Source organism: Gavialis gangeticus, unplaced genomic scaffold, assembly GCF_001723915.1.
Source record: "Gavialis gangeticus isolate Ggan-Ray unplaced genomic scaffold, GavGan_comp1, whole genome shotgun sequence".
NCBI lineage: Eukaryota > Metazoa > Chordata > Crocodylia > Gavialidae > Gavialis > Gavialis gangeticus.
This window is the reverse complement of record NW_017729034.1, coordinates 53,669,926-53,693,477: the sequence shown is the minus strand read 5'-3', so window position 1 is coordinate 53,693,477 and position 23,552 is coordinate 53,669,926. Positions and strand designations below refer to the sequence as shown.

Here is a 23,552-nt window from a genome sequence, read left to right as displayed (position 1 = left end):
CCCCTGACTGCTCCCCCAGCTCCCCTGACCCCTTCCGGCTCCCCCAGCCCCTCCATGGCTGCCCTGCCTGCCCAGATCCCAGCTCTTTAAAAAACAAAACAACCCTCCTCCCCCACAGACTCACTGGCTGCTGCAGTGGCCTTGGGGCTTCTGGGGGCTTATGGAAGAGCCCCCCATGCAGCATAGGACAATGGGAGGCAGTGGGGATTGCCCCCAACCTGGCAGGAGCCAGTGAGTCTGGGGTCTTTGTTTTCATTTTTTTTTAAAAGGCTGGGAACAGCGGGGGAGGGGGGGGCTGGGACAGCAGGTGGAGGTCAGGGGCTTATGGCAGAGCCCCTCATGCAGTGTGGGGCAGTGGGAGGCAGCAGGGGTCATCCCCCTGCCCAGCAGCCCCTGGTGAGTCAGGGCTTTTTTTTTTTTCCAAAGAGCTGGAAGCTGGGGTGGGCAGGACAGCCATTGCCAGGGCTGGGAGAGTTGGTGGGGATGGGGCCTGTGTAATTAGATTCAGATGATTCAGCAGCAGCCGAATCTCCAAATCAGAATCAGCTGAATTGATTTGGGACAGGGATTTGAACTGGCTGAATCCGAAGCGAATACTAGCCGCTTTGCACAGGCCTACTGTTAACTTTGCATACCTCCTACCATGAGGTCTACTTAATAGAAATAACTAGCAAAGAGAAAAAAAAGCGCAATGTGCAGCCCTGTTACAGCTCAGAATTTCCTCACAAATTCCTAGAGAAGCTCTAGAAATTGGAAGTCCTTGCACAATCACAGAACTATAGCATGACTGAAATAACAGAGACTTGGTTGGAGCTTGCATGACTGAAGCACTGTCATGGATGAAGACAAATTGTTCAGGAAGGACAGAGAAGGGGAAAAGAGGAGGAGGAGTTGTGCTTTATGCAAAAGATCTGTATGATTTCTCAGAGTTCCAGTATGAAAGTCTCTGGATTAGGGTCAGAGGAGAGAGCAACAGGGTGATGTGGTAGGTGTGTATTATAGATCACCAGGCCAGGAGGATGAGGTGGGTGAGCTTTCTTCAAACAGCTAGTAGAAGTTTCCTGATCACAGGCCCTGGTTCACGTGGGAGGACTTCAAATCACCCTGACATTTAATGGGAGGGCAATACACGAGTGCACAGGCAATCCAGGAAGTTTTTGAAAAGTGTTGGAGACAACTTCCTGGTGCAAGTGCTAGAGAGGCCAACTACGAGCTGTGCTCTTGCCCTGCTGCTCCCAAACAGGGAAGAACTGGTGGGGAATGTAGTAGTGGAAGGCAACTTGGGCAACAGTGACCATGAGATGAGTGAGTTCAGGATCCTGAGGAAAGGAAGGATGGAAAGCAGCAGAGTAAGGACCTTGGATTTCAGAAAAACAGACTTTGACTCATTCAGGGAACACATGGGCAGAATCACCTGCAAGGCCAGTCTGCATGGGAAAGGAGTTCAGGAGGGCTGGTTGCATTTTAAAGAAACCTTACTGAGAGTGCAGGAACAAACCATTCTGATGTGCATAAAGACTAAGATGTATGGCAAAAAAACAGCTTGACTTAGCAGGGAAGTCTTCAGTGAGCTAAAACGCAAAAGTGAAGCCTACAAGAAGTGGAAACTTGGACAAAGGATGAGGGATAAGTATAAAAGTATTGCTTGGGCATGCAGGGATGAAGTCAGGAAGGCAGAAGTGCAATTGGAGTTGCAACAAATAATTGACATGAAAAGTAACAAAAAGGTTTTCTACAAGTATGTCAGCAACAAAAGGAAGATCAGGGAAAGTGTGGGTCCGTTACTGGATGGGGAAGACAGCTTAGTGATAGATGATACAGAAAAGACTGAAGTACTCAATGACCTTTTCAACTCAGTCTTCGCAGAAAAGGTCAGCTTCTAGACTACTGCACCAGGCAGCACAGTTTGGGGACGAGGTGAGCAACCAACAGTGACAAAAGAACAGGTTAGGGAGTATTGAGAAAATCTGGACATGTCTGTCCATGGAGATGGACAGGAATAACCGAAGGGTACGCAGAATGCTGTTTGATGCGATTCCAGAGCTTGGAAAAATCATGGGAGCTGGGGCACATGACTTCTAAGGAGAGGCTAAGGGAACTGGGTTCATTTCATGGGGGGAAGGAAAGACTGAAAGGGATTTCAAAGCAGCATTCAACTACCTGAAGGGGGACTCCAAAGAGGATGGAGCTGGACTGTTCTCAGTGGTGACAGAACAAGCTGCAGCAAGGGAAGTTGATGTTAGTTATTAGGAAAAACTTCTCTCACTAGGAGGGTAGTAAAGTACTGGAACAGGTTACCCAGAGAGGTCGTAGAATCTCCATCCTTGGACATTTTTAAGACCTGGCTAGACAAAGTCTTGGCTGGGATAATCTAGTTGGGGCTGGTCCTACTTTGAGCAGGGGGTTGGATTAGATGACCTCCTGAAGTCCCTTCCAACCCCAATTTTTTATGATTCTACGATTCTATAAAACTAGGTACACAGGCATCGCAGAGGGGGATATTACTCTTGTACTGTTTCACAGCAGAACTGCCTGTGCCAAATGGAAATCCAAGGTCATTTCTAGACAACCTAAATGAAAAGGTGTAGAAGGAACCCAGTGTTGTTATACTCTAGCATCTGGATAGTACAGCAGGCTTGGTCAGCTCTGCTTGGGCTACAGGGTCTCTCCAGACATTGGCAGATCCAGGAATTTGAAAAGCAACTGGAGCTGCAGTGGTCACTCATTCCCAGCCTTTCCCCCAGTACTGCACTGATGGGGTGAAAGACCATGCCATGGGAGCAGGACCCAGGGACTTTTCCTTAAGTCCCTGCATCAGATAAGTTGGAACCTACCCAAATTGCTTTTGCATGGATTTTGCGGAAATTGCTAAATTGGAAAATTGCTAAAATTCATGGAAAAAAACAACTTACTAAAAATAAAATGCCTGCTCCCCAGTGGGACCAAACAATCTTCCCAGCCATTCAGCTCACTTGGGGGAAGGGTGGAGGGAGGCTGCCGGCACAAAAGTGAACATGCAAAAAGGCTGCCCCTCCTGCCCCTCACCACTGACTGGCTGAGAGGGCTGCCTGTCATACAGCCCCACCTCTCCACTAATCAGTGTCGAGGGGCAGGGGCCACCAGGGCCCCTAGGGCAATCAGAGGTATGGGGAGGGGACAGCCATGATAAGCCCTCGAAAATGATGGTCAGCCCTGTGATCTGCCTGCTAAATCAATTGGCTGCCTTCTCAAGTTGGTTTGAGCCCTACAGATAAGAGTCCCTCTCCCCCTCCCCTTGTTCTCAGCATCCCAGTGGCCACAGGGGACTCTGTTCTCAGCAGCACCTCCTGTCCCCTCCTATCGCCCTTCTTGTCCACCCATCATTGCCATTCTCCTGGCAAATTCTGCACCACTCCAACCAGTGTTGCAGGGAGCGGCTGTACAGGAAACCAGGCTTTGCTGGGTCAGCGGTGGTAGTAGATGGGTTCCCTTGCCCTGCATCTGCGGAAGGAAGTACAGGGAAGAGAGGGGGAACTGACCCCCCATCACGGCTGTCTCTAGCTGAGTCTGGCTCCCTGCATAAGTGCTCCCCTAAAATCCTGACTGGAGTAGGGCAGAAGCAGCTCTTGAGCTTTCCTTACCTTGGGTCAGCCAGGGACAGTGGCTGCAGCAGGCAGATAAGGAGAGGAGGAGAGGAGGTGGCTTTGAGAATGAAGGAAAGTATGGGGGGAATTCTTCAAAAACAGTCCCTGGCTGCTGCTCCTGCACTGTGGTCCAAAAAGGGAGGGACCTTGCCACTGCACCCCCTCTGAATTCATCTTCATCCCCAAATGTGCATAAGTGCCAAAAACAGCAGTTAGGTGGCAATATACCTACCACATAGGTGCATGAAGAGGAAATACTATCCGACTCCTACTACCTATCTCCAGTGGCCACAGTTAAAATCCTTACAACAGCTCTTGGAAATAAATAAACTTAACTTCAGTTTTCTCTCTGTTAACTCTTTGGAATGTTATGATAATTTTATAGGTTTGCAATAACAAAGATATTACTAACAACCCTTCCAGCTGGTCATTACCTTACAAACTGATTAAACAGCTAACTTTGCTATAGTAACTGCAAGAATTCCAGTGCACTTTCATAATGGCAACTGAAAACTCCAGTTTATCAACACTTTTAAGCATCTTTACTGGTATCTTTACATGCAGTCCTAATGTACCTATCGCTGTGGTAGGATTTACTGGAAAACTAAGGTCAAAACTACTTTAATCTTTCCTCTGAAAATAAGAATATAGTAAGTGCCACACTGAGTCAGACCAGTGGTCCATCTAGCCCAGTATCCTGTATCTCACTGAAAAAATGGCATGTATTTGGTGAGGTACAGGATACCACTGGATAGACCACTGGCTAGATAGACCACTATTAAACAGGGGCAGTATGGGCAAAAAAGTGTAACTTTAGGACAGAGGTTGGAATATTGTTCATTTATGAAAAATAACACCAATTTGAATGGAAGAAAGCAGCAAGAAAAAGTCAGTCCTATCTAAAATAAAGTTAAAGCAGCATGCAGCTGTTAATAACAAAAATATCAAGAAAGTTACTGAGGAAAACAGACAGCAGAAGTACACTACATGGGTCCAGGGATGTTCTGAGTAACAGGCTCAAAGGAAGACATAATAGCAGACTTTGCAAACATTTCAAATAAAATATTAGAAAGCTAAAACAAATACTTAAAGGATAGCTTTATTTTGAGAAGAGACAGGCTTGAAACATTCTATAAAATGCATTTCAAAATAATGCAACTTGGTTTTATTTATTCTTTGTTTAACCCTTTAAATAAGGTAAAGGAGTTTAAGCATAGGTAAGTGTACAGCCCTTGTCTAAAATTTTTTTGTATCAATATATAATATAACTGTCAGTTAAGGGTGTGATTTTAAAAGAAATATCAAAATAGGCAGACTGTTATGACCCCTTTTGCGAACATCTTTATTCCACTTTCTCTATAGGAATAAGCACTTTGAAACTGGTATAAACCAGTGCTTCTCAACACAGCACCCTGGGGTGCCTTGAGTTCCTTTCAAGGGTGCCACGCAATGTTAGCACTGTTAGATTTACTAACATGATTCATAAGATAAACCCAAAGATTTCAAATAGAAATCCATAGCTGTGGTCTTCCTGCATGGGCAACTGGTGCCGCCTGAGTGGGGGGGGCATGTGCCCCCTCAGCAACAAGTCAGCGACCAGGGGGGAAATCCCCCCCGTGGCCAATTGCTGTGGCTGAACACTGTGCCCACTTCCAGAAGTGGTTGTGGCTGCTTCTGGGAGCACCACAGCACTCCACTCCCCGGCCGGTGCTTGCAGGGGGGGCACCAGCGCTCCCACCTGCCCCCCTGCCCAAGTGGCAAATGCAGCTGGTCAGGGAGTGCACCAGTGCTCTCAGGGGGTGCACGTGCATCCCCATGCATTCCCTACACATCACCCCTGTCTTTCTGAGTTCACTGTAACAGAAGAATTGCTCTGTTATTTTTCTGTAGTGAAAAAAAATGAGTGAAAACTAAGAGCTGGCATTTTCCAAGGAATGCCTTGAGTCTATCCAAGGTGTCTCGAGTCTAAAAAGGTTGAGAATTACTGGTTATAAACACTTTTCTCTCAGTGTAATTGTGACTTTATTAGGAATTATACAGGGCTCCCCAATACCACTCAAACAGTACCACCTGCTTTTTGCCAGAATTTTGCTTTTGGTTTGCCAAGCCCAGACCTTCAGTCTAATTATTTGAACAGTCTGGGGAACAATCTGGGGGCCCCAGTCAAGAATCATTGTACAGGAAGCAGTACAGACTCTCTCTCCCCTTCTCAGAATGCTTACTGTCTACGTTTGTGATATGACACAAGAAGATCATGGAACAGATCAATAGGGAAGAGGTTATAGCAGAATGAGTCTGTGGATAAAGAGTAAGCTGTAGTCTAGGAAATACCAGATAGGGAAACACTGTAGTGCTTACAATGCCAGTTTACTTTACTGAATTTTTTTGTATTTATATGAATGGGACCTTTTTGTCTTTAGAATATACCCTGCTCTTGCCTAACTGTTTCCTGGCTCAGTCCTTTCAAAGGTCTTCTACACCTAATACGCATGAAATGCATGATGCTTTTCCCAGACTGTGCAAATGTTCAGAACCTGATGCCCCATGATTTTTCTCCAGTTGTCTTTCACCCTACTTTTTTTCTAAGCAACCATATCATCTCAGTTAACTGAGGCCTGAGCTGTATTGGTCACTACCTCCTTTTGAAATGGGTTGTGAACTGCAGAAGAACATGACCAGTTCCTCTGATCATAAAAAAATTATGATGCAGGGCAAGCCCAAAATCCACTCCAGGGGAATATGGGTTTTACCGAAGGGAAAACAGCATGGACACATCATAGTATAGCACAGAGCTCCATCCCACTACAGTGACAATCAGAAAAGCTTTCTTCCACTTGCTTAGCTCAAATATTTCCAACATGTATAGAATCAGATCAAAACTTGGTCCACCCTGTTGTAGTAGTAATAATTTTATCTATGAAGCACCCGTTTGCCTTCCAAAGTGCTCAGACTTGATAATTATATTATGATAACATAAAACTAGCTCACCAATTGCCCATCAGGAATGATGTGGTGGGGTCAGGTGGGGGGACAGAGCACTGCCACCTACCACCCTGTGCCGCCATCGCCTCCCAGGAGCAGGGGGGAGGGGGGAAGCTTGCCCTTCCACCCTCTCCGCCCCCCTTGGCCAGTACCCCATGCTGCTGCCACCTCCAGGGGGAGCAGGGCTGGGGGAGGAGGGAGGGGCAAGGCTAGTAGTGCTGGCCTCACTCCCCTGCTCCATCCCCTCCATCATGGCAGTGCTCCACTGTGCTGCTGCCACTGCAGGACACTCTTGGAGCACTCTGATTGTTTCAGTCAGCATTGTGATCGGCTGCCAAGACAACCAATCAGAGTGCAAATAAAGTGTTACAGACAGACAGACAGACAGACTAAGGCTTTTATTATATTAGATTATCTTAAAGCAGGCCTGTAAAGCCAAAGATTCACTAGCAAAGGGGGGATGAAAGGATTCTTTATATCAGGGTCAAACATAATTAAAACTGAACACATTTGTTAGTGAGAAGTATTCTGAAACAATGTGTGAGTGGGTACTGGCAGGGGTGACTGGTGCCTCCTGGGGGGGGGGCACAATTTGTGGGCAGGCCCAGGGGTGGGTCAAAAGCCTGCACGGGAAAAAAAATGCCCCATCCTGAGTGGTACTGAGTCAGGGGCCAATCTCAGGGAGGGCACATGTCTCTCCTGGGCCTCCCCTCCAGTCACCTGTGGTACTGGTGTGGTGTGGTGTGAAGCTTGCCAAGGAGCAATCAAATTCTTATTCTGTGGGTTACTACCATCATCATTTCATCAAATTATTCAGTTGCATAGCAGCTAAGGTGTTCAGCTCTGTGGAATACAGGAAGCTCATGGATTTATTATTTAGCCTACTAATCCATGTTTTGTTGGAACTTTCTTTGAACAGATCAGTTAACATCTTTTTCCTCTAGGAAGTAAGTCCTCGCAACACTACTTCAGGCCAGGATTCAACCTAAAATGAATCACTACTCTGAAAATTCTGTAGGATAAAATTCTATTTTGCCAAAAGAAAAAATAAAAAGTTAATATAATTTATTGTTCAGGTTACTGAGAAAAATTGTGACCAAGGGCAGCATTTAATATTCATTTTTCAATGAAATTATCTCTGATCCAGGAATAATTTCAGATTTGACACTAAATGAAAAAGCTGAACAGATTTCTTTTTTTAAGATGGGGGAAATGTATTTCTAGAAATTACCTGATGGCCATATTGTGGGCAGCTGTTCCCAGAGTTCGCCTCCCCAGAATACATAAGGCAAAAGAAAGTGTTACTAAAGGAGAATCTTCATCACTGTCCAGATGCTGGAAAGATATAAAGACAATATATTAGTTCTTCATACAAACATTATCAAACAAAGTAACAATACTCCTGTAACTATAATATTCCTATACAGTGGAAATGTGCATACACCAGCAGTGTCAAACATATGGGCTCTGGACCCAGCCCCTTATGCTGCATGTAGGGCACAGACTGGACCCAGCATTGCAAACTCTGCACGCAGCACAGGGGGTGGGGGTCAGTCCAGGATGCATACTTCATGTAGCACTCCACTGACTGGCTCTGCACGCTGCCTCTGGGGCTGGTCCAGATTGGGCCATTCTGGAACCAGTGTGAAAAGCCAGTCCAATGAAGTGCTACATGCAGCGTGTGCCCTGTGCTGGCCCCATGCTATATGCAGCATGTGTAGCACCAGGGCTCAAAGGCACGTAGCACCCTGGACTGACCCTATGTGATGCCTGCAGTGCAGAGTCTAGCCCATGAGCTATGGGTGTCGTGCACTCCATGCCAGCTCCATGTGCTGCAGCAAGCCCCAGGGTGGTCCAGGTCTGGCCTGCAGTAACCCTAATCTGCAGCACCAGTTCAGTTTGACATAGTAGAGCTAAGGCTTCGAGACAATACAGTGGGGAGCTGCAACAGTCAAAGGCCCCTGCCACACATTATGTATATTATGCAATTAACTGGTTAATTTGATAATAGATTTTGACTGACCACATGTGCAAAGTAATTATCTTGACATAAAAATATCTAGCTATAAAAAGAGCCAAGCAGCTATAAAGTTAGTGCTGGAAAATGTAGCAACTTTATAGCTGGTTTCTATCCTGTTTTAATTTGAACAAGTGGTGGGTCCCATTGTGAAGGGAGAAGGAAAAGGAGATGGGAGACACAGAGGAAGAATTCTGTGGAACAGGAATTAGAGTAGTGATCCACCTGGGAAATGGTGTGGTGGTGATGACAGGCAGGCTTAACAAATCCTAAGAAAGGGGAGAATGAATCTTGAAACTCAAGGAGGCTGCCCAGGTTAAAGACAGCGGCAACTAATGGGAAGTATGGGTTGAAGAACCTGAACACACAAAAAACATAAGGACTGGAAAAAGTTATGCTGGTTATTAACTTTGCTGTCATCAACAAAATATTAAACTCAGTGGAATTTGCATGTCTAACTGCATTGTGGTTTCAATGAAACACAATAATACATTTGAGTAGGAAGGATGGCTGAACCTGAATAACGTTACAGTTTCAGAAACTATGAATGGGTAACTGTTAACTCCCTCCAGTTAAATCATAAGTTTCCATAGTTTTGCAACACAGTATTTGAAATAGGACCTTTCAGATTTAACCTGATACTCTTGGCTAATCAGGTCCGTAATTCCTTGACAGCTGAAAATTACACCTATGTGTAACTAGATTGATATTTTCCCCCTAAATTTGCAATATTATTTGACCTACAGCAGTGATGCTTTGAAGTTCTGACAACTTAAGCACTGTTACCATACTTAGGCTTTTCCTTGGGTGTGCACTTCCACTAGCAGCAATCATTTTTTTTTAAGATTTTAAATGCAGGTTTACTAAAGGTAATAAAGTTAATGCTGACGGATAGTGTGCATAAAACTACTTATTTTTCCCCAGTTTCTCTTTTAACACGCTCCACAAATGTTTTGCACATTGTACAAAACATATTTCCCACTATACATTACTCTACAGTTTGAAGAAAATACTGCATGCAGCACAAAATTTTCCCTCCAAAAACAGCTGCTGGAAATTGCAGTGTTCATTATATATGAGAAATATGATAAGAACAGTTTCTACCTGTTACTAGCAAAAGTTAAAAGTAAAATCTGCATGTCACTCATGGAGTAGAACAACGAGCAGGCTCTGCTCCCTAGCTGCTGCTACAAGGAAAAGTTTTTTTTTTCTTTATTCTTCCTTTCAAAAAGAAGGCGTGTATTATATTTTGGGAGTGTTGTATGTGACAAAATATGATAATAAACTTTAGTTACTCTTTTATTTGCTCCAGTGCAATAACTCTATAATTCAGTATCCTAGAAATTAAAAGATACATGCTTACCTCTATTCTTTTTCTGGCACAGTACTGAATCCAGTCTAGATAAACACTGCAGAAGCTAGCTCTGGTTATTCCTTGAAGGCATGGAACATAATCCTCATCGATGTTAATGTTGAACAGTGCAAGGTCACGTTCAATGTAATGCCATTTGGCATAGGGTTGTAGTATCTTCTGGATTGATTCATCTTTTATCCAGTCTAAGATTTTGGGCGAACTAGCTGTAAAGTATATTATGCTCTGTTGACAAAAAACACAAACTTGTTAGCCATTGTACCTATTTTTGAACCACTTCACAAAAGAGAGAAAATCAGAATAAGAGGGCATTAATTATCCCCAGTATTATGTATTATTCCTGGTCCTTGTCATTAGTGATTCACAAAACTGTTTATCTAGAGTGACTGCAATAATTTGCATCTAAATAGTAGACAAACAAGAAAGGAAGAAGTCTGCTGAGTGCTAACCGAGTGTAAATGAATGTGACTTAAAGGAATATTAATGAAAAGCAATACACTACAATTGGAATTGATGCTTTCAACACCTGTTTAGTTAATTGGAGGAAGTGACTGTTACTCTAGGGAGTCTACTGCAAATGAAAATGACATTGATCAAGGCTTCTGCAGATTTTGCAAAACTGATTTTCAGTTTACACATGGCCAAAAATGTCTGATGTTGTTTCACCTCTTGTGAAGTTTCAGATTTCTGAGAATGCAACTTTCCCATTTCTTTAAGAGGAACATGTCTATCAGAACCTAACTGTAAATATGAGAACTTCCAAGTGTAAAATATAGCTCTGAAAAACCTTATTTTAATTGCTGTTTTGCTTTGGCAATAAATATATTGTAGTTGCCTCTTTGTAACACAGGCTTGGGCACAGGACACCTACCGGGCAACATAGCACCCCAGAAAACTCTTCCTAGGCTACACACCTGGGTTGCAGACTGGGAAGGGGGCTGGCTGGGAACAGGGGACAGCCGGGGGACGTGGCATTCTATGACCATGAGACAGTTGCGGGGGGGCAGGCGGAACAGCCAGATTGGCTGGCGGGGCTGCACCTATTGGAAGTGGCTGGAGGGAGCAGGCAGGGGGTAAAGCACCAGAGAGGCTCCCAAGGAGGGAAGCCACACCAGAAGTCCCCTCCCTTACTATATGGGAGATGCAGCAGCTGACAGATGGCAAGTGGCTGAAGATCCAGGAGTGAGGCATGTGAGTAGTTGGGCTAGCCACAGCTGAGCGGCAGGGCAGCAACCAGGGATCTGGAAGGGGAATAGTTAGAGCCTAGGGATGAGGCTCAGAAAGGAGAGGAGGAAGGGGGAGACTTGTAGTTGCAGGCCACCCCAGCCCCAGAGGAGGGCTCTTGTTGACTTCCAAATGGGCAGACCCACAGTGAAGGGAATAAAGAACAGAGCCACTGGTTAATACTTCCACCACTAGAAGGCCTAGCCCTCACCTCTGGCTACACTGTTGATGAAGTTAGTGAAATAAAAAAAACTGGATAGCTTTTTACAAGTGAATCTGAAACAATGACTGATCATTGATCATCTCTCTCAAAGTTTGACGGATAAGGAACACATTCAGTAGACATTTTTTAGCACATACATAAATTAATCAAAAAGTAACAAGATCCATATCTACATCAGGGTTCCTAAGGTTTAATCCCTGCAGATGAATGATCCAGGAGCATCAGGGGAAAAAAATAAGTGGCAATGGAGTTACAATATATTTATAAGCAAAAGACAAGGTTATACAAGGTCAGTATTGCAGAGGACAGTAATTGCAAATTAAATGATTCTCATATCGGCAATAGCAATACTAAAACCAGGTACATATCTCTGCTCATATTGAAGTCAATGGAAGTTTAAGTCCACAGAAAATGTAGGATCAAATCTCCTTACTAAGAGGAGAATAAGGTGCCTGAGTCAACATGACTGAAGGAAACAGGGATGGGAGTAGAGAACAGCAAGATTTTCAGCTGGCACCAGAGCAAATCAATAATGGATTAATTTTGAATTTTGAATTGGATATTGAAATGAATGAAGGCCTGTAAAGTGGAAGAACTTTGCTAAGGCATTAAAAAGGACAGTATTAATCCCTGTTTAAAAATTCTAAATCTATTTCTTATTTCAATAATATGAAATACATGCAAAAGGAAAACTGCATTCTAGAGAAATAAGACAGATGGATACAAACTAAAGATAGTCTCAAATTTTGAGTATATGCAGAGAGATAAGCACACTTTCTTTTAAGAAGAATCAGACAGAAACAATGGGTAGTGAAATGCACAGCACTCAGAGACTAAGACAACTTCTTGCTGACTAAATGGTATTTAAACAAGAATAAATTGAGAGGAGATAGAGGCAGCACTAGGAAAAAATCTCACAGTAGTCAGGCAGGACATTATTTCACATATATGCAAAAAGGCTACAGAAGCTGACCCAGTTTATTGGAGGAAAGTAAAAATCCTTTTACATGAAGAAAAAGGTGGCTTCCTGGCTGTCAATGTAATGGCAAATGAAATGGATTAAACTCAAGAAGCTCAATCTAACCCTTTAATAGGATAATTTTCTTAAACCAGGGCTGTCCAACTGTTAGCCTGAGGGGTTAATTTGTGGCCTCTGGGCTTTTACCTAGCCATTGCTCTTCCCATTCCTCTGGCTGCAGCAGCAGCTGGGTGTCTGGGCTCCCTGTCCCTCCTCCAGCTGTCATTTCCTGGCTGCACCCCAGAGGGCAGGGCATAGTGGTGCAGCCCTTGGTGCTGGGGAAGCTGTGGGTAAATACACAGTGCAGTGGGAGCAATATCTATGTGGCATGTGGCACAGGGAACCAGTCTTTTATGCTGGTGCCACTTGCAAGGCTGTGGTCCCTGACCTATTAGAGGTTGAACAGCCTTGTCTTAATTACGGAACCCCACTAAAGCTACAGCCAATGAAGATAGACCTATTAATCAGCTCTCCCTTGATATGAGGATGATGTCTGCCAGGGGGGAGAGAGGGGGATTACTGGTGAGTTTTAAGGTGGCTGAGGAGTCCAATCCGTGATCTGCAAGTTTTTCCACAGACATAAGTGGTGCCTGGGCTAGTGGGGGGTGGGGGGAAGGGGAGAGGCACAACTGTTGACCAGGATCTCATGCACTTTCCTTCCTCCTCTGCTGTTTCTTGGCTTCCTGAGCAAAATGGTTCTCTTCAAAGTGGGCTGTAGCTTGATGTACAGTGCAGCGCCATTGAAACCTGTTATCCACCAGCACTTTCCAATGTGTAGGGTTGATGCCACCCTTCTTAAGGTGTCCTTGTAGTGCTTCCTGTCCTCCACAGGTCCTCTTACCATGACTAAGTTGAGAGAAGAGGACTTGCTTCAGGAGATGAGTGCCAGCCATCTGCACACAGTGGCCAGCTCAGTGGAGTTGAAGTTTCATGATCTTTGCCTCAATGTTGGTTCTGTTAGCTGCAGACATGATGCTAGCATTGGTACAGTGGTCTTCCCATCTAATGTGAAGGATCTTCCTGAGGCAACACTGATGGAAACATTCCAGGCACTTGATGGCTTTAATGTCACCTACATCTCACACCCATAGAGGAGCATGGGGACAACAACTGCATTGTAGGCCAGGATCTTAATTTCTATCTGCAGATCTCAGTCAGCAAAGAGCAGCCTTCCAAAGGATACGCTGGCACAGCAAATCCTATGTTCTATTTCTACATTTACTGACTTGACTGGGAGAGGTGACTGACAAGGTATGGGAAATGCTCAACGTTTCCCAGGGTTTCTCTACTAATGGTAATTTGTGGGCAAAAGGAGGCAGCTTGTGCTGGGGCAGGCTGATGGAGCACCTTGGTCTTCCCAACGTTAAGGGCGAGTCCCAGGCTGTGATAGGCACCTGAAAAAAGGTCAAGGGTGAACTGCAGATTGGTTTCAATGTGTGCAAAGATAAGAGTCATCAGTATACTAAAGGTTGGTGATGCCAGTCTCAGTAACTTTCATTTTGCTGTGAAGGCACCACAGGTTGAAAAGCTGACCATGCATTTGATACTCAAACCCAATTCTGGGAGGAAGGCAGTCACGCATAAGAATCAAAATCACAGCAAGGTAGATGAAAAAAGGGTTGGGGCAATGATGTAGCCCTGCTTGACACCAGTGTGGGTGGTAAATGGGTCTCTCTCTGATCCAGTGCAAAGGATTGTGGCAGTCATCCCATCATGTAGACATGGATGAACTTCAGTGGACAACCAAACCTAGCTAGCACCTTCTGTAAGGTTTTACAATTGACGGAGGCCAAGGCCTTGGTTAGGTCTGCCCTGGGGGACTTGGGGCAGGTACTCCAAGGCCTTTGGTTAGGTCAATGCATGGCATAAACAGTTCCTGGTGTTGCTCGCTACACTTCTCTTGGATCTGTCGTGCAACAAAAATCATGCCGGTAGTATGCCGAAATGGTCTAAAGCCACACTGGGATTCTGAAAGGACATCTGCAGCAAGGGGGAAGAGGCAATTCAGAAGGATGCAATAGAGAGGAGGGCAATGCCTTGGTAGTTCCCACATACTGACTTGAAGATGGCTACAATGTTGGCATTCTTTAAGGCAGGTGGAGCTTCCTCATTAACCCATATTTTGATGAGAAGTTTGTGAAGTTTTTGCGCTAGTGCTGTTCCATCAGTTTTTAAGACCTCTGCAGAGATGCCATCTGGGCCTGGCACCATATTATTTTTGGTCTGAGTGATGGCATGCCAGACTTCTTTGAAGGATGGAAGATCAGCAAGAGGTTTATTACTGGGTGTTGAGGGATGGACTTAATGGTGGCAGCTGATACTTCAGATTCATGGTTGAGTAGAATCTTAAAGTGATCCTTCCACTGTTGTTTGGTGAATACATCGCCTGTGAGAAAGGTGGAACCGTCCTTGGATCACAAGGGGTTGGGCCATTGGAATGTGGCCCATGGATGGCTTTTATTGCTTGAAAGGAACTTCTCATATCATGTTGATCAGTGAAACTCTGGATCTCCATGGCCTTCATGTGCCACCACTGGTTCTTGATGTCCTGTAGCCTCCTCTGAACTACAGCTTTGAGCTGGTGGTAAGCCTCCTATTTTTGCTGGTTGGAGGGTTCATTTTGCCAACTGCAGAATGCGGTTCTCTTCTGATGGATAAGTGCTAGGATTTCCTCATCGTACGTGTCAAACCAACCTTGGTGATAATAAGTGGAGTATCCCATTGATTCATGCTTTGTGAATAACATTCTTAAGCTCCTCCAAACATGTCTGGATGTTCTTGATGTCTTCAGGTAGGCCAGAGAACCTCTCAGTAAGGTGTTGCTGAAGAGCCTCACATCTAGCTTGGTTCTGGACTGCCTTGATGTTAAATCTCTTCCACATTCCTTTCAGTTGTTTATGGTGTTACAGTGCAAGCTGCACGTCCATGACTGATCTGACTAAATGGTAGTCCATCCAGCAGTCAACTGCATCTCTTAGGACTCAGGTGTGGATGTTTCCAAGTGGTCTTATATTTGTCACTGTCTGAAGATGGTATTCATGATGAGAAAGTCAAGCTTTGCACATTTGCTGAGGAGGAGGATACCACTGGAGTTGACTTTCCCTACCCCCTCTTTTCCAATGGTGCAACTCCAGAGTTCTGAGAGTTGCTCAACTCTTGTGTTGAAGTCACCCACGAGGATGAGCTTGTCTTTCCTGGCAATGGCAGTCGGGACTGTGTCAAAAGCACAATAGAACTGTTCCTTGTTGACTTCTTCATCAAGTGTGGGCGTGTACGCATTGATAACTAGCATACTGATTGTTACTGAGCTTGAGAGGCGGAGAGTCATAAGGCATTCATTAATGACCACAGGGAGTTCTGAAAGCTGGCTGATAATCTTGCTCTTGATGGCAAAGCCAACCCTGTGAATGCACCTCTCTTCAGGTGACTTTCCTTTCCAAAAAAAGGTATAGCCACCTCCTTCTTTCAGCTGGCCTTTATCTGCCTAGCAGGTCTTGCATCTGTCCAGCAAGTCCTCAAGTACTTCTGTTCCACTGTTGGGGTCTTCAGGGGTTTGGACCATGCTTAGTCTGGGACCTCACCTCAGATCTGTTCACCAACAGAGACCCTACCAGGAGTACAAGACTCCAGATGATATAGCTTTGAGGGTCATTGGAACACACAAGCCTATCTACCATGACAATGTTACGGTCCAAGAAGAGGAGAACCATTCACATACCTTACTACTGCATATCTTTGGTCCTGCCACATGTTGACTCCCACCTATGTGTCCCCAAACCAGATGTTCTAACCTACCTTTCCATGAAGCTCACTTTCTTCTGACTTCTTAGGATGGCATCATAATCTCCTTAGCTTAAGCCACTGATTTGAAAAAGCTAGAGAAAAAGCTACAACTTGCCAAGAACATTTGTTCATTATCTGAAACTAATGAACTGATTTGATTCTAACTCAGCTTGTTTTTCAATTTTACTGACACTTAAAAAATTAAACCAAGTGTGAGAATCTTCTGGACTGAAATTCAGTTCAGAACAGCAGTACAGAGCTGTCTACACACAGAGTGGCTTCCTTTTCATTTCCAGTTCCATCTTACACTAATATAATTTAATAATATGGTGCTTAATAAAATTAAATAGTTTAAAATTGTTTAATATGTTTAAATGATATAGTGCAAAAGTCTGTGCTTAACAGGACTAATTTTACACCAAATTTACTTCAGCTGAGCTGAAATCAAATTGGTTGGGACACCTGACCAGAGAGGTGAAGCTTGAGGCATAAACCTGGATCAGAAAGCACAGTGGCAACTATGCACAAATGAACAGTCTGTGCATTTGCAAGTGTGATCAGTGAGAAAGCTGTGCTTTGCAAAGCAGACATTAGAAGCATGTGAAAATTTGTCCAGGGGAAACTTGCTTCTGTTGGATGTGGGGCTCTAGTCTTTGTAGGGGCTGCATCAAGTTTTGGGAGTTTTTTTAAAGCTTGGACAGCTTGACTTGAGATAGGTTAACCTATTCTCAATGATAATGAGCCACTAGCCATTATCTGTGAAAAATCATGGCAACTGGGAGAGGTCCCGGAAAATTGAAAAAAGGCAAATATAGTGCCTATCTTTAAGAAAGGAAAGGACAATCCAGGGAACTACAGAGCAGTCACCCTCACCTCAGTCCCTGGAAAAATCATGAAGCAGTTCCTCAAGGAATCCATTTTTAAGCATCAGGAGGAAGAGAAGGTGATTAGGACGTTACCATGGATTTCCCCAGGGCAGATCATGCCAGGCCAACCTAATTTCCTTCTATGATGAGATGACTGGCTCTGTGGATGCAGGGATGCAGGTTCTGTGGATGTCTTGACGTTAGCAAGGCTTTTGATAATCTTTCACAATTTTTGTGTAAGCAAGCCAAGGAAGTATGAGCTGGATGAATGTACTGTACAGTGAATAAAAAACTAGCTGGATTGTCAAGCTCAGAGGGTAGTAGTCAATGGCTTGATGTCTAGTTGGCAGCTGGTATCAAGTGGAGTGCTCCAGGGGTTAGTCCTGGGGCTGGTTTTGTTCAATATCTTCAACAACAAACTGGAAGATGGGATAGAGTGCTTCCTCAGCAAGTTTGCAGATGACATCAAGTTGCACGGAGCAATAGATACATCGGAGAGTAGGGATAGGATTCAGAAGGACCTTGACAAATTGGAGGATTAGTCTAAAAGAAAGAAACCCAACTTTAAATTATGGGGTTCAATAAGGACAAGTGCAAAGTCCTGCACTTAGGACGGAACAACGCTATGCACCAGCACAGGCTAGGCAAAAACTGACTAAGCAGCAGTTGTGTAGAAAAGGAACTGGGGGTTACAGTGGACAATGAACTGAACATGAATCAATAGTGTGCCCTTGTTGCAAAGAAGGCTGATGGCATGTCGGGCAGCATTAGTAGGATCATGGCCAGTAGCTCAAGGAAAGTGATCCCCTCTATTTGGCACTGGTGAGGCCTTATCTGGAGTACTGTGTTCAGTTTTCAGCACCACACTACAGAAAGGATGTGGACAAATTAGAAAGAGTCCAGTGGAGGACAAGAAAAATGGTTAGGGGGCTGGAGCATATGACTTCTGAGGAAAGGCTGAGGGAACCCGGCTCATTTCATAGGGAGAACGGAAGACTGGAGGGGGATTGAATAGCAGCCTTTAACTACTTGCTAGACTGTTCTCAGTGGTGCAGATGACAGAACAAGGAGCAACAGCAGTCTTAAGTTGCAGCAAGGGAAGTTAAGGTTAGAAATTAGGAAAAAAACTGTCTCACTAGGAGGGCAGTAAAGCTCTGGGACAGGTTGCCCAGAGAAGTTGTGGAATGTCCATCCTTGGAATTTTTAAAGACCTGGGTAGACAAAGTCTTGGCTGGGATGATCTGGTTGGGGCTGGTCCTGCTTTGAGCAGAGGATTGGACTAGATGACCCTTCCAACCCCCATTTTCTATGATTCACATGTTTATGAAACAATGATAAGCTAGACCAAGAAAACCCATTTTTAAAATGAAAACCATGTGCTCACTCATGGGTTTTGTACTGGCTAAACCAGCTCAATTAATCTAGAACAAGTCAGCATGTAGACAAGGCATCACTATATAGAATGTTCTTTAAGAAATGTAATAATCAAAAATAAAGGAACTAAGTATCTTTTGTGATTCAATGGCTTTGATTTCATAATGTAATTTGTTCTTTGTAGAACAAATCACGGGATTCACTATTTCAACAACAGGTCTTGCAGTCAGCGCAAACTAGCAAATGTAAACCTTGTTATTTAAAATCTATTATTTCTGTTAGATAGCCCTTGCTCATTCCCTTTTTAACTAGCAAAAATTTCCAAACTTGGAATAGAAGGTAGAATTCACTGCACTTGTAGTGTACCTTTATGTAATATCTGATGAGTATTCTTCGCAGGTCAAACACTTGCAGCATTGTTGCAGCATTGTTATCAATGATACTATAGCCCTCCAGGATATATTGGGTTCGAGTTATTTCCCATGTCAGCCATCGGAGGTTAAAGGCTGCGTTGCATGATAGCAAGTGAGGCAGGTGACCTGGCTTACAGCAGCAGCAGCCTTCATTGTCTTCATCTCCTTCTGTTATAGCTTCCACTTCTCTCTGCTGGCAGTATGTCCCTTGGGAGTTAAAAAGGATAACACAATAGCAGTTACTAGAGGAAGAAACAATATATATTTGAACACTTAATGGAAATCTAATAAAAAGAGTTATAGCTATGAATTAGGCACATCAAGTCATCTATATGTAGCTGAGAACAAAAATATGAGAATTATTTATTTAAATCTACAGCAGCCGAAAGAGGCAAAATTGCATACTCTGGGCATTCCAATATACATGAAATCACATAAAAGACTTCTGCTCTCACCTCAACAACTCAACAGAATAGAGCAAAAGGAGTCTCCCTTCATCACCCCAGGCAGATAAGACAACTACTCCAATTCTCAACCCACCTCCAAAATGCACAGGTAGCAAAACATAGTTTTTGCTGTGTGCAAGAACACTAACAAAATCTGGATTCTGATTTGGGAAGTACATTCTAAAGAGAGCATGCAGTTGGCAGCTCCTTCTCAATTAAGTCCAAGCAGCTTCAGATTAAATGCTTCCATCTGATAGCAGCTATATCAGTGAGCCACAAGGAGAGAGAGTTTCTCACATAGTGTCTCTTACACAGCCTTAAATTCTTTAATTTAAAGTTGGGCTTCTTTCTAGAAAAAAGAAATTATCCCAATGGAAAGTTACAGCCTTGGAGCAGGGAACACTTGGTGTCAATCTATGGCTGGCGTGAGACAAAAGGTAAGACTAATGATCATAATGGTGCCTTCTGGATTTACGCTATATGAATCTATTCCCAAACTTTTAGGAACTAAAAAGCAAAGTTAACAAGTTGCACCAGAGAGCCATGGTTGACACTACAGTTCACAAAGCACCCGAATTATGCTTTTGAGGTGTGGCTCTTTATATGAAGTAAAATGTATCCATCATGGGCTCATTCACCACTTAAATCACACATGAGCCACTGAGGTCGTATTTTGAGGTCATTAACTGAGACCTGTACAAATGGAAAAAAATTGCTCACTAAGAGCTGGTACATTCAGCTTCCCGGTGGTCTTCGTAGGAAAGAAATTTGCCAGAGATTTTACTGCAGTCAAGAGAGGGGACATTCATAGTAACTAAAACCTTAGCTGTCAAAACAGAGCACCAGCAATAGACCACTTTTGAGTGGAAATGATGGTGACAGTATTTACAGACACATTCTTGTCTATTTTTTACAATGTCCATAACAAGATCATCATCATTAGCTTAATTGTTACTTGGTTTATGTTTGCATCCCCACCATCACTTAGCTTTATATCTGTGGTGAGTATGACATGTCAGTTTTCACATATGAGCAAGTATACTCCAGGACTGTTTTTAAAGCTAAAACAAATAAAAGGAAACTCTGTATTTTAAAACACTCTGAGTTTTTCGTTTCGTTAAAGAAAAAAAACCCAATGGTTAAAACTAATTTCTGCAATTCTTAACATGATTGTGATGGCTTTAGACTGCGTACATAAGAGTGAAACCAACATACAATATTAATTTGGGTGACATAGCCATACAGGATTTTTATGGATCAATTTCCTCTTTCAGCCATGCAGATGCAACCCAGGGATGCCAATTTTGTTGCATCTGTATAACTGAAAGAAAATTCTCTCTCTCAGTCTCTACTTATTCTTAATAGTATTATTTTACTGGAGGAAGTACACATATGGTTCTCAATTCCATCAAAACACAGGATGAAATCCTGGCTCCAACAAAGTTAAAGGCAAAACAGTTCAAAACATGTTGCCACATAAACATTGTTGTTTTATCCCCTTCCATTTCTTCTCCATCCAATAATCTAATGAGCACATTATCTAGAAAGAAGAGAGAAAAAAAGAAAACCTGAAAGATTTAGAAAAGTGAAAAAATAGCAAAGTTAGCAAATATTTGTCTGTCTTTTATTGAAACACTGATGAAAGAGAACTATTTCTTCCCAAATCCTCCAATTAGTGTTCTGAAATGGAAAGCTCCTACTGTATACTATGTGAAAGTATTGTAGAGTGGCTCCCACAAATAAGCACTGCTGTTTGGGGAGTGCATATACTACAGGAGTATACTATATGACAGATATGATACCCCTTCAAATAGCCCTAAAATAAACATCTCTCCTCTCAAGACTCCTATGTACAAAACAAGACCTATCAATTTGTTATTTACAGTAGAATCAGACATGAAGCGAGCTGCTTCTGCTTACATTTCACAGATTTCTACATGAATTAATGCTTAGCGCTCAATAATAAAAAAGGCAGCAACTGCTCTGGGTCAATGGATGTTTTTCTTAAGTAAAGTCAAAAGATATTGTACTCAAAGTGAACTGGGCAGAAAAATGCATGCTTTGTATAATTTGAATGCTGAAGAAAAGTAGGATATCCACTCTTTTCTTTTATACCTTATTTTTAGCATTTGAGTCAGGGACGGAATTGGAAATTAAGCAGCTCACCATTACTTTGCTGATTTATCCTGAAGAACAAATAATAGAAGCCAGAGCAAGGGGGGTTGGTTGTTGTTTTCATGCTCAACATGAAGTCATGTTTGAGATTAACAGTTATTGGTGGTTTCTTTCATCAAGTTCCAGATTCATCATGGGGAAGAGTGTCATCTGGAAGCCAGAGTGTTTGGAGTCATGGTAAACAGCAAATCTTGCCCCCTTCCTGTCCCCCCAGCAGCAGGGTCCTAAGCCAGTAGGACAGTTATCAGTTTCAAGCATTTAGTGTTCCAAGCATTCAAAAATCTGAGTCAAGTTCCCAAAACTAATGAGATTTTAACAGTTTTTTTTTTAAAGTTGTGTTTCTCTAACTGAAAGGGGAGTTTCTTGCATAGTCCCATGACTCCAGGAGCTGGGGCTTTAAGAAGAACATAAAACATAATCAGCTATCCAATACCATCATGGGAGTTGGATGTACCATACTATACTGTAGTTCCAGTCCATAGCAGAGGTTGGTGAGAGAGTGGGACACAGAAAGATTCTTCATCCTTTTCATGCCACAGAGAGCTACTCCACAAGGATTCACTCTGATTTGGGCAGAAGGGTGGTTTTCATGGCCATTTTCACCAGCCATTTTCCACCTGAGTAGGCACACACAAGCTGCATTTCTACAGACCATAGGAAAATATTCATTTTTGTTTTGTCCCTGTATTACTCCCCAGTACACGGTTCTATTTAACTCATGCTGGGTTTGCCAAAATTAAGATTTTATCTTTAATAAATATGAATCAGGAATTTATTCTTTGATGGTGGACTCTCCTTTGTGACATTCACCTTTAAAGGGTGTCCCCTCTTTTGTTCAAACCTGTTCCACATTAACTTCCTAGAAAGCAGCTCTGCAAATTACACAAACAGCAGGATTTCTACTGTCTCCAATTCATGCAGTGTTGCTAACTTATTTATTAATACATTATCCAATGTAAGTAAATGATTTCATTAATTCTTCTGTACTACAAAGTTTATATCAATGGAATGTATGCTATAACCACTCAGAAGAGACACTGCTTATTCTTTTATGTATTTACTAACTTCTATAATGTTCAATTTATTTTATTTTTTGTCTTCCATTTGGATGTGACACAAGGGGCGCATCTACACATGCAGTGAATGCAAAGCAATAAACTCTGGTGTTTGTTGCTCTGGAGTTTATTGCTCTTGGGTGTGCTGTTTGAACATGCACCTGGGACTGCAGCACACTGAGCTGGGGCAGAGCAGCCCTGGTTAGCATGGGGCCCCAGGGGTCAGCCCAGGGCTTCTCCTGTCTGGCTCAACATGCTGTGGAGGGGCTGCCTGGGGCACAAGGGTACTACAGTGCAAGGCTAGCCAGAAGGCAGCCCCTGCACTAAAGAAACCTTGTATCCAGCCAGCCATATCAGCATCTATGTATCCAGCCAGCCATATCAACATGTGTGCTGCTGAAGACTGAAAAACTCCACAGTGGAGTAGTACTTGTATTTACAAGTACTACCCCACTGCAGAGTTTATTGGTTTACTCCAGCCTAGTGGGTACACGTGTTGATGCCAAGACATTTACTGTGGAGCTAATTAGTCAACTCTGAAGTAAATGTCTTGTTTAGACGCACCCAAGGTAGATCATTCAATGCTCTAATGAACACTTTCCACCTTAACAGAAGCTGTTGAGGTAGATCTTGATATTTCATAGTTTCACAGTTGGTAGGGTTGGAAGGGACCTGAGCAGATCATCAAATCCGACCCCCTGCCATGGCAGGAAAAAGTACTGGCTTCAAATGACCCCAGCAAGGTGTTCGTCTAGCCTCCTTTTAAAGACCCCCAAGGTAAGAGCCAGCACCACTTCTCTTGGAAGTTGGTTCCAGACCCTAGCCACCCTGACAGTGAAGTAGTGCCTCCTGATGTCTAGTCTGAATCTACCCTCTGCCAGCTTGTGACCGTTATTTCTAGTCACTCCTGGTAGTGCTCGGGGGAACAGGGACTTCCCCAGTGCCTGCTGATCCCCGCTGACTAGTTTGTAACAGGCCACT

The 23,552-nt window shown here is 43.4% G+C and overlaps 1 protein-coding gene across 1 annotated transcript in view; it reads right to left on the bottom strand.

The window, feature by feature from the left end:
- PCNX2 (pecanex homolog 2 (Drosophila)) overlaps window positions 1–23,552 on the bottom strand; it is a 328,028-nt gene that overhangs the window by 25,023 nt on the left and 279,453 nt on the right. The window contains exons 27-29 of the mRNA XM_019527461.1: window positions 18,849–19,102; window positions 9,986–10,219; window positions 7,837–7,940 (exon numbers count right to left, since the gene is read on the bottom strand). Coding sequence (XP_019383006.1) covers window positions 7,837–7,940; window positions 9,986–10,219; window positions 18,849–19,102 — 592 coding nt within the window. The remainder of the gene's footprint in view (window positions 1–7,836; window positions 7,941–9,985; window positions 10,220–18,848; window positions 19,103–23,552) is intronic.